The sequence below is a fragment of the Pelecanus crispus genome, chromosome 8 (genome assembly GCF_030463565.1).
Source record: "Pelecanus crispus isolate bPelCri1 chromosome 8, bPelCri1.pri, whole genome shotgun sequence".
Lineage (NCBI taxonomy): Eukaryota > Metazoa > Chordata > Aves > Pelecaniformes > Pelecanidae > Pelecanus > Pelecanus crispus.
The window spans coordinates 17,297,889-17,314,299 of NC_134650.1; the positions used below are offsets into that span (position 1 = coordinate 17,297,889).

At 38.0% G+C, this 16,411-nt stretch overlaps 1 protein-coding gene across 7 annotated transcripts in view; it reads left to right on the forward strand.

Annotated features, from left to right (window-relative positions):
* TENM2 (teneurin transmembrane protein 2) overlaps positions 1 to 16,411 on the forward strand; it is a 554,942-nt gene that overhangs the window by 436,733 nt on the left and 101,798 nt on the right. For all 7 annotated transcript variants that reach the window (XM_075715629.1, XM_075715630.1, XM_075715627.1 and 4 more), the window contains 2 exons: positions 2,503 to 2,698; positions 5,529 to 5,630. In XM_075715629.1, coding sequence (XP_075571744.1) covers positions 2,503 to 2,698; positions 5,529 to 5,630 — 298 coding nt within the window. The remainder of the gene's footprint in view (positions 1 to 2,502; positions 2,699 to 5,528; positions 5,631 to 16,411) is intronic.

Sequence of the window (16,411 nt, forward strand, 5' to 3'; positions counted from 1 at the left end):
GAGTCATGCCAAGGGACCTGCTCTCACTAGGTCACACCCCATCATTGTGAAAAGATTCTGCAGCTAAAACTACTTCAAGCAGTTTCAGCATGAATACTCTTCCCCTTCGATCTTGCCAACTGCTGAGCCTTCTCTACTATATGAGGTAGAATCAGCATCAAACAGAGGGGAGGCAGAGGAACCTGCCAGCACAAGCAGAGATGAACAGCATGTTGCCAGTGAGAAATGTCAGCTTTTATTGCTACTTCCTTAGTTGACCCTTTGTGAATGATTGTTCAAGATTTCTTTTTCCCAAGATGTTGCCCGAGTAATAACATTTCCCAAGGAAGTGATGAGTCTGTCCTTAACCTCTGACTGTTAGACGATAGGTTTTAGCAATATTTCCAAATGTCATTGATTTAAGAGATAGATATATGTGTGTTTGGCACCTCTGATACTCTGAAAGTTACTGACATGCCAGAATTCTCTAAATCTCTGGTGTGCATTGGCTTAAATGTACTAATTTACCTGATTTACCTTCTCCTGCAAAAATCCTGTGTGAAGAAAGGCTCAAGTGGATGGCAATCTGATATTAACAGTTTGGTGAAACTTTTTATTCTTCTACTTCTCATTCCCATGATTAAAGGCATAGGAAAGAGTGGATGTTGCACTTATTGTGACAGTAGCTTTCAACATCAGTAGACCTGGGCTCAAATTTCTACCCTGCCATGGATTTCCTTTGTGGCTGCATATTGGTGTCATAGCTCTACATGTTTAATAGGAAGGTAATAGTAGTTCCACATTTTTCCCTTTGTTGTAAGGCTAAGTGTATCAAGGACTATATATTGCTCATACATAACTGTTACAAAATTTCAAATAGAAAGGTCAGCTTTTATACCCCAGTTTTAGACAGATGTGTAGCATGGCACTGAAGTGTTAAATCAGTCCATCTGTCTGTCTCTTCTACCAAGAGGGAGAATCTTCATTATGTTATTGCATGTTGTGTATTATTTGCTAGAACTTACTGCTAATGAGTGGAATACAATGTAAGACAGCCCTCTGCATGTTTGGTCTGTTTAGGATGCAAGATTAGTTTTCTGTTTAAACTGAATGCAAGTGAAGGTGTATGTTTTCTCAGAGCTGTTGCAAGCACAGACTGTATGTGCTAGAGATAACGGAGGGAAATACAGTGAAACTACTGGCAAGCAAGCACATACTGTATTTTATTGAACATGCACATCTTTCTTCAGATGTGTCTATCTATCTATGTCTACTGCTACACAGATAAATGTGTCTAAAACAAGATGTGTTTTCATAGGGGACTTGTTATACAACTATCAAAAGATTAGATATATTGGTTTTGTTTCTTAAGGGCTTCCCTTAGATAGGGACTATGAGAGCTAGTAAGTTGAGCATAGCATCAGCTTGAGAGCTCCAGAATCACAGACATTAAAGACTGAAAAAAAGCCTATTAGGACAGCTAGTCCAGCTGCTTTGTTATGCAGAGTTATTCCCTGTTGTAGATTAACCAATATTTCTTCCAGTCCTGTTTAATTGTGTGATGCAGTGGCATCTCCATTGGGAGGCTATTACTGAGCTTATTAGATGGGAAGCTTATCTGACATTCATCTTAAATTTCTTTCTTTCTTTTTTTAGTTTCATGCCATTAATGGTGCCATCCCTCTTATACTCTAAATAATCACTTGCTCTGTTTGATCCCGTTTCCAAAGATTAATGTAATGTTTACCTTACTTGGAAACCATCCAACCACAAATTCTCAGTTTTCCTTAGTATAAGTTCAATTCCTTCAGCCACTTGATTTGTGTTATTCCTTTCCATGCTCCCTCTGGTTTTTGTATCCTACTTGCCCCTGATTGTTCCACATACAAACTCAGGTAAGCAACTCTTACTCTGTGATGTAAAACTTGTAGAGTGTATTTTTATCAGGTGCTGAGTTACCTAACATTAGACAAACACATTTCTGGTTTGTGCTGTTCCTGTTTGTTTTCCCATTCTGGGGTCTTCCATTCAATTATATGTCTGGAGCTACATCTGAGACTCCTGTTCATCTTGCAGCAAGAATTTATTGTAGGCGATTGCTTAGAAAAGGGTGTGTCTCTCACAGGTTGAAGGTTTCCAGCTTTGAAAGCTGTGTAGGAACCTAAAATTTGATGGATCAGATCATGGATTTCAACTTCTTTCTCAAAGCCCAGCCTGTCAAGAAGGGCCATTTGTCCATTTTTTGATCACCTATGCGGTGCAAAGATGTATAATTCTATGTCACTGTTTAAGAAAAGAGTCACAGAATCTCTGTGTGTTCCATGGTCGACTAGTAAATATTAGTTTCACATTGACATATCTTCCAGAAATACAATTTTATAACAAGGTAGAAGAGAAAATGTAGTGCCAGATTTTGAGCTGAAATATTGCTCTGTACTCAGGTCTGTTTGTTTGGGGGTTTGTCTGTTTGTGTTCTTTTTTTTTTTTTTTTTTCTTTTTTTTTCCTGTTTTTTTACCCTGCAGTATGATTTCATGGAACGCTTGGATGGGAAAGAGAAATGGAGTGTGGTGGAGTCCCCACGGGAACGTCGAAGTATTCAGACCCTTGTTCAGAATGAGGCTGTGTTTGTTCAATACTTGGATGTGGGTTTGTGGCACCTGGCATTTTACAATGATGGCAAGGACAAAGAAGTGGTCTCTTTCAGTACAGTTATTTTGGGTAGGTATCTCCACAAGCTGAGCGTTTTTCCTCTCTGTTTATACCTTCCCTTACTTCAAGTCCTAATACTTTCTTACAGTCTTCAGTATTCATCCTGTTTGTCCTTATGTTATGTTGAACATTTTTTTTCTCAACACTACTCTGTTAAAAGGTCTGTAATGTGGTGCTGATTTTAATTTGCTGATTTCTCTTTTAAGATTTTAGCAGTCCCATAGACCTTGAGTTTAGTTCTGGAAAACAACTCAGATAAGTTCAGTCTGGGTTGAGGCATTCTCCAGTTAATATTCCTCTCCCTTATCTCTGACATGTTTATACTTCTTATTTGCTTCTCCTGAGAAGCTTCTTTACACCCAGGTGGAATAGTATCCAACAGGAGAGCTGTTTACTCTTAGTAGGAAGGTAGCACAAGAAATCGACACCTGTAAATGAGGTTATTGTTTGCAGTCACCCCAGAGATCCAGTGAGTTAATTAGCCATATGCTGTTTTACAGCTTACTACTCACCTAATAGCGGGTCACCTCCTCAACATGGTGGAATCAAGAGCAGAAGAACATCTAGCGTATGATCTGAGAAGCTTGCAGTTTTATTATAAGAACAGGGTTCCATTTAGTTGAAAATCAAACTGAGTCTAAATTCTCCAAGCTTTATCAGAAGATTCGTTGAACTTTGAAGCACTTGATGAACTTTGCTGACTATCTCGTCACAGTGGCATAAAAAATTCTGATAGTCTATGTACTACTCCATCCTGGCTGGTGAAGTGTTAAATGGCACTATGTTGTATAAATCTGTAATTCCTGTTAGTTTAGGGAAAGAGAAACTGAAAAAAGTCCAAGTGAGTTTTTAAGCTTGATGAAAAAATAGTTGGAGGTCTTTTCCAGTCTTGCCTGATTAATGATATGAAGCTTAATTTTTTCCTTTTACATTAGTATAAAATTCAGTTTGTTGGCTTAAGTCCCAAAGGGTGTAGGAGGATAGCCAATACTGTGTCATTAAGTACTAATATAATTGTTTCTGTTAACCTCAGTTAAGATGAAAAAATTCTTTTTCTTCCATAGCTCATATGTGGTTTAGTAAGAGTTAGTAGGCGCTATGCATGTTCATATATCTATTTGCATATTTGCCCATAGAAGGCTTTTTCTGCTTCTCCAAAAACAACAAGAACGTTTGTGCTTATATCTTGTTATGCCCCTATTGTGCTTAGAAAACCTTCAGATATGATAAGCTGTCCTTAAAAGAGTTGCCTGGTCTAGCCTACAGCTTTCAAGAGCATCAGAGGTCTAATAGTTAGGTAGACTACTTGATAGTTCAATAATAGTAATTGGACTGAAATGTAGAGAAAAGTATAGTGTTTTATCCAGTTCAGAGGTTCTTCTACACACACCTAGTATCAGATGTTTCATAATCAAAGGATCCAAGACAGCTGGAAGTTTCTCTGATGTGGAAGAGGAGAAAGAAAAACAGAAATTATGTTAACTCCCAGACAATACTAAATTTACCATGATTTTGAATACATAGAAAATGCTTTTGTGTGCCACGAAGCAAAATAATGAATAAATCTGTAGACAAGCTTCTTCATGAGACAAATTGATATCTTTGAACATTACATTTCAATTTTTCTTTTCATTGTTTTCTTGAATCATTTCAAGAGGCCAAGCTAATGACATCTCTTTGAAATTTTTCTTTAGGGTTTTTTTTATTTAGTGTCCTGCAACTGTGAAATTAGATTTAAAATTGTGCTTGAATCTTTTTCCTCTTTTCAGTTTAATTTGATAGAGAAATGCTCTGTATGGTTCTGCTAGTTCCAAATCCAAAATTCATTTTCTGTGTTGTACAGCTACTATTTGTTTGGTTTCTGGGTCTGACGGAGCCGTTTAGTTTGGGACCACAGGTCCCACAACAACAGGGAGTAATAGTGAAGAGTAGCAACATTCCATTAGATTTTTTTTCCAATAATTCAGTGTTGAAAACATGTTCCACTGAAATCCAACAGCTTTCACCTGAAAATGATTTGAACAATTAATTTTAAAACTGGAATTTTATTTCTAGGTTGTTATTACACAAAGTGGTGTATTTATTATCCAAATAATAGCAGAAATTGTGGAAAATTAATATTTTGGTACAACTGAAATTGGCACAACTGGTGTGCTTACTCAGATTATTGAAGTCATCAACACTTCAGTCAGTCACTTAAACTCTAGCATTAAACCTTGTCCTCTGTTTTTATAGACCTCTTCTTCATCCTCTTGCGTAGCTACTTGTACCTTTTTCATTAATTTTTTTTAGGATAAAGAATATTTGCCAGAGCAAAAGAGCTCCTCTTTGTCATGTTCAGCAGATATTTCTGTCAGCTTAATTAATGAGGCTTTAAATGTCTGTAGAAGGAAAAAAAAATAGACTCCTTGGGATAATCAGTTTCACATGGAAAAGTGGTTGTGCAAGATCAAAGTCTCATTGCAAAAGGGAGATTGTCAATTTTCCTGATGAAGCATTATGTTTGCTACATAATATGAATTCACACATTGCTGTAGAGGTCTTAGGAGGCAGTCCTGTCTACCTGTTCGAACAAAGGACTTGAGCACTATCAGAAGACTTTGAGTTCCAGTGGTGCTTGGAGACTTAATATGTGACTTTAGTATCTCACTTACTGTACACTAACTCATGCTGCCATAAAACTTGCTGCCTTTCTGCCCCAGCTGAACTTTGTAGTGTTAATATTATTAGGGATTGTTCTTCTAAGTATTGCTGACAAAATAAACTGAAGAAAAATTAAGCAAATAATTTGTAGCCTAAATAGGAACCAACTAATGTGCCTGTGATGCTTGTATTTCAGATTCAGTGCAAGACTGCCCACGTAATTGTCATGGGAATGGCGAGTGTGTATCCGGTGTCTGCCACTGTTTTCCAGGATTTCATGGAGCAGATTGTGCTAAAGGTATCATTTTCCTTATGTTTACAAATAAACATAGTGTGTGTTTGTGATGTATGGATCTACAGTGCCTGCTAGTTAGCATGGCTCCAAACTAGATTCAAATTGATCAATATGCTTTTTTTTCCTTAGATCTCTTATTTAAATATGATCAGATGGAAATTTTGCTACATTGCTGATGAGTTTGCATAACTACAACTTTTTTTTGTGTCAAAGGTAGTAGGCAGAAATGGCAGAAAAGATATATTTTCTGTGAAAGTGGATGAATTATCATCAATGCTTTCTGATAATCATTAATTGGTCTGCAACAGAAGACTGATTATCATCATCGATAGCATGTAATGTATATTCTGGCTTGGCTGAGCCTTACTTCTAGTTCATAGCATCTTTCTTGCTTACACAATTACTCTTTTTTAGGAAAATAAGTAGGACTTGATAAAGTCTTAAAATAAACCTTGTCTTAAGTGTTGATTGCAAATTTTAACAACTAAAACTGGAAGATGCATGATTATCAAGGACTAAACAGAAATCTAAAAGACAACTATAGATTGGCAGTATGTGTTTATTAAGTTTTTCTAAGAGTTTGGGATAGCTGTCATAGGGACAAGACTGATAAGGGAGAGCCTCTTTAGTTTATACAGCTAGGAGTACATATGTTGTCTAAATCAATGACTTGGTTGTATTCCCTGCTGTTCCTGAGCACAGTCATAGTTTGCTTCCTTCTTAGTTTGTGTGAGATTTAGGCACACTCTCAATATCACGTGCCTACCATTGTTTTCCACAGGGATAGGGTTGTTAGTGTTCAGAGGGGGAAAGCCTGGTGTTTGAAAGCTTTTTGAAATGCCTTGAAGGACCTTAGAAATATGCTCATTTCTTCTTAGACTCCTGATCCAGTCCTGAGGACAGCTTGTTGTGCTCCACCTCTTTCACTGGTGTAGCAGGGTGGCATCCAGCATACCCGTGCATGTCTATGAAATACTCCTTGAATAGCTGTTACAGCCATATTGGAGAGAGTCATTTCCATTTTGTGTCTCTGTATTTGGCTCTTGGAGGTGCCCCAGTACAAAAAAAAAAAAAAAAACCAAAACAAAAACCTCGAGGGCCTTGGAAAGCTAATGATGTTATTTCAGTGCTCATTCAGAACTCATTTTAGAGACTGCTTCAAATACAGCATGCATGTTTTTTGGTTACCTGAGAAATTAAGACACTTGGCAAATATATAGAGGAGATACCTGTATATGACAAAGTAAACAGTGTGATGATGTGTGCTATAAATATACATTGACAACTATATGCATTTCTGTGGTGTTAACCTGCGAAAGTATGCATGCAGTGACTGTGTGCTTCACCGCCGCTCTTCACACATACATGGCCATTAAATCACCTCATTTGCATTTAAGTTGTGGAGCAATCCTGCATTGTGTACTGAACCTCTGTGTAACACTGTATTCTGTGTTAATGCTAGGAAATACTTCATTCAGGCTATGTCAGATAAATAGCTTTTTTATAGGGTACTTGTTAAACTATCTGTCAGGCTTCACCTACCCCTCAGTACATTCCCTCTGCTTCCTGCTTTGTCCTTTCTGTGTTGTCTCTTTCCCTTCAAAAGCAGAAATGGTTTCTTGGAAGCTTCTTTGAACTCTTTTACTGTTTCCTTGTCAGACATCACAGTATTTCTAAAGAACAAAGCTTGAAAAACTACATAAAATGACAAAATGGGTGTGTTGACAGAATTCTCATGTTTCTGTGCAAGCACATAGCTGCACATCTTTATACTGTGCGACATACCCAGAAGTGTGTGACTGAGTTAGGGTGTAAGGGCTGTATGCCTCACCCATTGCACAGGCACTGTCATGCCTGTTCTCATGTCCACAGATTTTTCTGCTTATTTGAATGCTGATTATATATGAGAGCAGTTTCAGAAGACAGAAATCAAAACTGGGATTGTATGCATGGTAAAACACAGTAAAATGAAAGAGACAATTAAATCTTTTTCAGCATATTATATGTACGGACACATGTTTAATATACATCTACCGTAATGTTAAATTTATATTTAAGCTGTCACAAGGATGGAAGGATAATGATTTTCTTTCCATCTGTATTTTTTTATTATTATTATTATTATTATTTCTTAGCAACACATCTTTCAATGTCTCAGTTCTCCACTGTGAAATAATTTGAGGCAAGACTCAAACAGAGAAATGTGGAGAAAACATGAACAAGCTCCTCAGATGGCTTTTAAAACTTGGTTCATGCAATAACACAGCAGTCTAAGAGCTTCCACTGGGTGAAACCCGAGTTTGATAGATATGAAGCGTGATCCTTTATACCCGTGAATCCTCGTTTACAGGGCTGATCTCGAGGTCATCAAAGGCAATGAATCTTAAGAGGAGTCATCTGCAAACTATTTGCAGATGACTCCTCAGGTAGTCCCTCTGTTACTTTATTCCATTCATGTAGTTCTAAAAGATAAAAATGAAGGAAATCTGTGAGAGACAGCACAGATTTGACTTTAGATTCATTAGCTCCAGGAAAATACCATGAAAATTATTAGAAACAGATGAACTTTTGGCCCAACCCACAGGCTGAAATATACTTTCATATCCTGATTGAAGTGGAGGAAATTTCACCTTCTCAAACACTCTTGCCAAATACTGAGGGGAGGGGGGGTTATTTCTCACCGTTATCTGTGGAAATAACTTATTCTCAGGTAGCTGGTATCAACATCCTTGCTCAGCCAAGATTCCCTTTGAAATCATTTGGAGTTTAACCTAATTAAGAATTCTGTCTAACACACAAAAAAGGTAATGATACATTTTAATCTCATGTGGATAAAATATGGCATATAAAGAAAAAGAAAGTCTGATAATCAAAAGATTATTCAGTGGGTGGAGATGTATCCTGATAAAGCAAATTACACGTGTATAGTTAAAGCCAGTGGAAAATTTGCTGTAAATTGAACTGCACTGTGAGTAACCTTCTGTCCACAATTATCTGTAGGAGTTATTGATAAGAAGTGATGCTATGGCCAAGGATTGATTAAAGAATCAGATTATGCAGCTATGATTGTGTTATTTTGGTGTGTTTGTCACTTTGTTATATTCAGCTCTATTTTTCTGTAACCTCTATGGTATAACCACCCAAGTATATCAAGATGTCCTTCTTACTTTGTGTTCCCACTGTTAATGTCTGATTATAGCTTGGTCTTTCAACTGCCAAGTTCTGTGGTAAATTTGCAGGCAGGCATCCTTCATCGTTTCCTGCTTTTCACCATTTGTAGAGTTCAGTGTTACAATGAGTTGGGTTCCTAGAAGTGCCTCAGAGTTGGTTATAATTTTGTTTCATTTCATAATATATTTGAAGGGCATGCAACTCTTCCATTCCTTTAAGAAAAGTACTTCCAAAGACACTGTCATATACTGTTTTGCAAATGTGCTCAGAGCCTCCTTTAATTCTGCATTTTAAAATACTAGGATTTGCATCATGAGCATATTTAGCTAATCTGAAAAGGTGAAACAATGTACCATCACGTGGGATTTCTACATTGACATGATGAGCATAGCCTGTTAAGAGATGGTATCCGATTTGTAAAAGAAGGAAAAAAACTGAGTAAAGTACCTCATGTCAGCTGCCATGAAGCTGCCATTTAGCATATACTTTTAGTTGATTATGCAATGTAATAAGAAACATGTTTAATATTTTAGTCTAATGGATCGAAGACTTTTGGATTTTTTAAACCAGAAATTTATACCATGTTTGATCAGTTGACTTTTTAATCTGATTTTAAGAGCTCTAATGATTCAGATTTATGTTATTAGCAGTTTCTTTTCCTGTTCTCCTTGTGTGGGTTTTTCATTATTTTATTTTCATTCTGTTTGTTTTTGGCTTACTGGCAAAGGACGGCGCCACTTTAATAAGTATAAAAAGAAGGGTAGGTTTTTTAAAATTTCTTTTTATTTCTTTTGCGACATCTATTTAGTTTGAAATAGTTACTAAGTGTAGTCTGTGTCTTTTTTAAATTTATTCTAATGGATTTGCTCTTTCTGATGATTGCCTGCACCACAATAAGAGTTCCTGCCACTGCCATTTTCTTTGTTATGTGTGTACTGTTAATCTCTGCGTAAAAATGTAAAAAGCTCTCAGTTATTAGGTAAGTAAGGTATAATTGCTAGAAATAGTAACTCTTGCTTTTTCTCAGTTGTTATTCAAATTTCAGTTGTTTGGGACCCTTCTTGCTCTGATGTTATTCAGAGGCTTATTGCTTGGGCAATAGTGCATAAAGTAATGTTTTTTCGTCCATTGAATACTCTGCTTGAAACTATTCTCTTAGTGCCATGTCCAGAATGCTCCCAGTGGCATAAGAGGTTCTGGGAGTGATTGCAGTGGGGAAAACATGAATTTTGGAGTGCATCTTGCTCAATAATTCAGTATTCGGTTCATTGCTGTAGAGGACATGGCCCACATGAATGAAAGGTGTCCAGTATATGCTGGTCACATATAGGAGTTAGTATTTCCTCTCTGTGTGAGTGATGAAAACAATATTTGCCTTCATAACTTGGCTAGAAATTTAAGGAACTGAAAATAGTGCAAGCAGACAGAAGCCTACTGGACTTTGAAGGGAAAGGTGAGAGGTGATACTGAAGAGCCTTTCTCCTTTGCTTGTCCTGCACGTGCTCGTAGCCTGACAGAAAAGATGGGACCTGTGGTGAGGCAGCACTCAGGGTCTTCCATGGCACAGTTAAACTGGTGAATGTGTGTCTTGTACTACTCAAGTGACTCACTGCAAATTTATGCAATAACAGATTATAGATCAGACAAGTGAAGTAGGTTGGATTAAACATGATGGTACCCAAAGCAGATTGGTTTGGCAGAGAAAAAAGCAGGAGAGGAACAATAGTATGGGAAAAACGCCATTTTTATGGCATTATAAAGAGATTGTCATGAGCAATAATACTCGTTAAAGCTAATCTATTGTGGTTAGTGCTTTACAAGCAGAACAAACAAATAAAACCAGCACCTACCTCCAGGATTTTACCATGTCAATACAAGTTGAAAGGGAATGAGTGGGAACCAGTTGACAGATGTGGAGATACAAGGAAAAAAAGTGATACACAGTGTTATGAACGCACTAGCAGTGTGACTGTTGTCAGTTTTGGGGAGCACTGTGGTAAAAGGCTGTTTTAAAGAAGGATAATGGGGCAGATAGATAACATCATGTGGATAATGGATGGTAAATGGGGCCTCCAAAGGAGACAGGGTATAGGAAAGAGCTCAGAAAAGCTCTTTTTAAATTTGACTTTCAAAAGCATTGTAAGTAACAGAGAAGTTGAAGAAGGAATTCTAGCAATGAGCAGTCTGGGGTGAAGTGGGTCTGTAAATGAAGTTAGAGCGTGAAGTTCATGTTTCATGTGATAAGAGGAAAAGACCTGAAACAGGACTGGGAAAGAAGAGCCACATGGCTGAAGGTTAGATTAACAGATTAACAACATGATTTTTGCAGCACTGTTGCACACAGACATGACTGAAGACGACTGAATTTATCAATGCTGGAGAAAAAGGTGTTGATTTAATGTAGATTTTACTTGCTGAAACCTAGGGCAAGAATTCTGTCAAAGAGATGCAATGCAGAACAAATCTGTAAGACTTTGTCAAAGCCTAAATATGAGGTGGGGAAATGGATGAGTCAAAAATAACATCCAGATTATGAACCTTAATTACAGGTAGAACGATGGTATTGTCCACTGTGATAGAGCAAGAATGCAGGGGAGGGCTGAGAAGTAGTGGGTTGGAGAGAAAAGAGAAATAGAGAAATTAGACAAATAACAACTTCATTGACAAGCATTTTATGTGTTCATAATCACAGCATGTCTCATCACTTACACTGTACTCATTAAAAAAAAAAAAAAGTGTGCTTTTCTTTGGAAATACTGCATTCATGACTTGTCACCCACACATACCTCGCATCCTTTCTTGCAGTTGACAAAATTCAGCATGTTTAGCTTCTCTCTTAGTATCTCTTTCTGGGTGGGTTTGTTTTTGGGTTTTGTGTGTTTATGTGTGTATGTGTGCCAACTTATGTATGCTGCAGCAGCAGCACAGCCCTGGCTTGTCACTCAAATCTTCTCTCACAGTGGGTGGAAGCATCATTTTGATACTTGAACAGACAAGGCTGTCTTTGGCAATGTTCCTCTCCAGCAGTTCCCACCTCTCTGACTCAGTACCTTAAAATGCCTTTTTTATAATTTTTTTTCTCATTTTCCCAGTCTCATATTTTATTAGGAGACATTTTTCATTTCTGGCAAACTGATCATGTCCTCACTTGCCTTCCAATGAGTTCTATGTACAGAGCAGTGCTTGCCTGTCTGCCCTCAGTTTTCTTAGTTTTACAGAACTGCAGTACACTCTGAAAAGGGGGTTGCGCCATCAACTGTGCTAAAATAATTACAGAATAAATAAATGAACATGTAACCTATTTTGACAATGATTGACAGTCCTTGCCATCTATCAGCTGTTAGCTTGCCTGCATGAAATGAAATAGTAGCTTTGATCTAGTGTCAGGTAGACAAGTAGAGCCAACACAAAATCCACCACTCTGACTCTTTCTAATTGGCAATTTAAACAAGAGCCAAGAACTGAAGGGGTCACAGGCTGAATTCTTTCTGATTTTTAGTGCTTATGGCTCCAAAAGGGGCTCAAGGCACACAGTCAGTAGTGCGACAAGGAAGAGAATACAGGAACCATCGTTTCTAGTCTGCAGCTCTCCTCATCAATCCTCAAGAGCTCTGCTGGAGATTAGAGTTAAAAACAGGGGACTGGAGAGTCTGGACTCCTGAATTCTACAACCAATACCTTGTTAAATTTCTGTTACCACACAAGTCATTTAGCATCCTAACATTTCATTGCTCTTTAAAAGCATGTACCTCTCCCTATAGTACATTGCAAATCAAATGTGAGGATTAGCAGACATTTGCAAGGCATGTGCTATTAGTAACAGGATGGTGACGTAAGAGTACCCAGATTACTCCCTAGCCTGCGCCAGGCTAGAAATTGGTGCTTCATATCCTGTGCATTCTTTGTAAGGGAATATTTACAAAGTTGAAATAGGACCCAGGAGCTACTTTTAGCATTGTGAATATTTCAGAAAACAGATTTCAAAAATATGGATTTCAACAAGAAAAATATTAACTTCTCATTATTCTTAAAGCTTTTATGGCTTCTGCTGGTTCCGGCATCAAATTCAGGGTTATAAAGAATTTAGCTACAGAAGACCTTGTCCTGAATAATTTCAAGGGAGGATGTTCCTGTTGTTTAGAAGCACGTCCTTGCTTCCGTTTGTTGTAGTTGTGCCTTTACAGGGCAGCAAAAATGCTTTAAATTTTTTTAAGATACTAATTTAGTGTTGTTAAATATACCCAATACTTGCACCTAGTATAGCAACTTAATTAGCATTTGTTTTCTATATTAAACCGTCAGTAAACATACAGCCAAATTTGTGCCTGTGTATTGCATTGCCCTTTCATATGTTTCTAAATTCATGTTGCAGCATATGAACTTGAAATTATGTGTGACTCCTTTTCCCAAAGAGCTTGCAGGATAGTGGCGCAGCTAAGAAGGTAGGCTTATTTCTGTAGGAGAAAATTTCAAAGACAAAGCTAAAAGGATTAAGAAAAAATTGGGGAATTCTGAGGAATTCAGTAATGAAGGCGGAAGGAAATAACTGAGGAAAAGTTGCTAATGCCACTGCTGGACAAAACACGATAGGTAAAAAGAAGTGGGCATGCAAGTAATTATTTGTCTCTGATTTCAGTGAACACTAATTCATCTTTATCTGATCATTCATTACCCAACGTGTAGAAATTCAGAGACCAAAGACAGAGCCACAGGCAGTACTGTAGCTGAGGCCTACAAACTGGAACCAAGTTTTGTTGGCTTAGTATGATAAAGAAGTTTCCTTTGCTTATGTCCAAGATGGAAAGCATATGGAAACACAGTAAAATCTTATTAATGGATTTTTCTTCCACAGCATTATAGTAATATTTTCATATTAGAAGCAGGGTACATGCATTTGATCTCTCACAGCAGCTCTCACCTGCTCTATTATCAGTTACTTTGCTTTATCTTTCTTCCCTTCTTATACATGTGCAGCAACAGCACATCTATTTGCACAAATATTTTCTGTTTCAATGGCATCCAGTAAATAGAGTATTTCAAAAGGTTCACAGTGCAGCAAAGAGGTGGATATGCATACAAATACATGCAGGATGCAAACCATTGTGCAGCTTAGTTTCTGGCAAGCCGAAAATCTTTCTTCCAATCTTATAATACTTCAGTTAGTGGTTCTCTGCTCTAACTGTGCTCTGCTGAGCTGAATTGTGCTCACTGTGATGTATGCTTTGTAATTTGTTTTTGTGTTTAATTGGTTAGCTTATTTAATTGTGTTGCAACCTACATTTTGGTTTTAGATTGCATTGTCTCCATGGACTTGTACTGGTATTTGTTTATTTCATTAAGTTCTAAGAGTTTTTCTTTGCAGTTGTGTTGGGATCATCTTGGAGTCCTTGTGATGATAGTAAATGTCATTGAAGCAAGTATGATTAAGTGGTATTGTAAATCACGTTATAGAACATTATAGAAATAGAGCTGTTAAGAGATCCTTAGACATTTGCCATCCCTGAATAACAGAAACAGCCCTGAATCACAGCTTCAGATTTCAGCATGCATGACTTTTTTCATATCTACATTATACCTAGATTTGAACCTGTAATTTAGATCTTTTCCTATATTTAGACCCTATTTGGGTGACATTAAATTCAGTTAGCTGTCATCCCCCTTCGCTTTCTCAAACAAACAAAAAAATTTCTAAATCAAATGTAGAAAAATGTTTAAATATCTGCAGCTAACATGGAACTGTGCAATTAATCATTTTATGATTTAAACCTTTTCTGGTAAATTTAATAAGGCAATTAGTAGTAACTGAAATGAGAGCAAAGCAGGCTGGGTTTTAAATACCCTGAGTACTGCAGCCTGTGGGTGCAATCCTACATCTACTGCATTGCTATTTATCCAGAGCTGAACCATTACCAGAGAAGTAGTAGTTTTTACACTATTCACTGGTAATGGTGTAAAATCTTACCAAAAATATTTGAAGAAATGTTTCATTTTGTCATTTATTTTTTTAGATCCATAAATGACTTCATGCTGTTAGTGTTTCTCTGTTATGAATCACAACACATGTGTTTGGAAGCATAATTCTGGTATTTGGTGTTTGTCCTTACTGCTGCTTTTTGAGCTTGAAGCATCATTTCTCTGATTCCTCACTGGCTCTTCCCATTGAGATAGCTACTGAAACCTCTGAAATAGTTTAGTTTTCCCTTCCTCCTCAGTTTTTCTAGTGATGAAGTTATCAAAACATACAAATGAAGATCTACATGCTTGTCTATGACAGTAGTTGATTTCAACATCTGTTTATTTCCATCTGTTGGTAGAAAGTAAAATTTATTTTTCTGTGTGTTCTTGCAGTTGTGTCAACTTCACTGCTTATATCTAAAGCAGGAATTTCATGGCTCTGATTCTGCATTACTAGTTCCCACAGAAAAAGAGTTTTAGATTGCAAGGCAATATTTTCAGGACATTTGTATGCACCATCTATATTTTCCTCTGATCCCTTGTATCATGCAGAGAGTTGGAAAGGACTGTCGTGGCTTAACCCCAGCCAGCAACTAAGCACCACACAGTTGCTTGCTCACTCCCACCCAGTGGGATGGGGGAGACAATCGGAAGGGTAAAATTGAGAAAATTTGTGGGTTGAGATACAGACAGTTTAATAGGTAAAGCAAAAGCCACACACACAAGCAAAGCAAAATAAGGAACTCATAGAATCACAGAATCATAGAATGCTTTGGGGTTGGAAGGGACCTTTAGAGGTCATCTAGCCCAACCCCACTGCAGGGAGCAGGGACAGCTTTAACCAGATCAGGTTGCTCAGAGCCCCGTCCAACCTGACCTTGAATGTTGCCAGGGATGGGGCCTCCACTACCTCTCTGGGCAACCTGTTCCAGTGCTTCACCACCCTCATTGTAAAAAATTTCTTCCTTATATCCAGTCTAAATCTGTCCTCCTTTAGTTTAAAACCATTACTCCTTGTCCTGTTACAACAGGCCTTGCTAAAAAGATTGTCCCCATCTTTCCTATAGGCCCCCTTTAAGTATTGGAAGGTCGCAATAAGGTCTCCCTGCAGCCTTCTCTTCTCCAGGCTGAACAACCCCAACCCCCTCAGCCTGTCCTCGTAAGAGAGGTGCTCCAGCCCTCGGATCATTTTATGGCCCTCCTCTGGACCTGCTCCAACAGTTCATTTCATTCACTCCTTCCCATCGGCAGGCAGGTGTTCAGCCATCTCCAGGAAAGCGGGGCTCCATCATGCATAACAGTTACTTGGGAAGACAAACACCATCACTCCAAACATCCCCCCCTTCCTTCCTCTTCCCCCAGCTTTATATGCTGAGCATGACGTCACATGGTATGGAATATCTCTTTGGTCAGTTGAGGTCAGCTGTCCCAGCCGTGTCCCTTGCCAGCTTCTTGCGTACCCCCAGCCTAGTCGCTGGTGGGGTGGGGTGAGACGCAGAAAAGGCCTTGACTCCTAAGCACTGCACAACAGTAACAAAAACATCCCTGTATTATCAACACTGTTTTCAGCACAAATCCAAAACATAGCCCCATACTTAGCTACTGTGAAGAAAATTAACTCTATCCCAGCCAAAACCAGCACAAGAATTCTTCCCTCT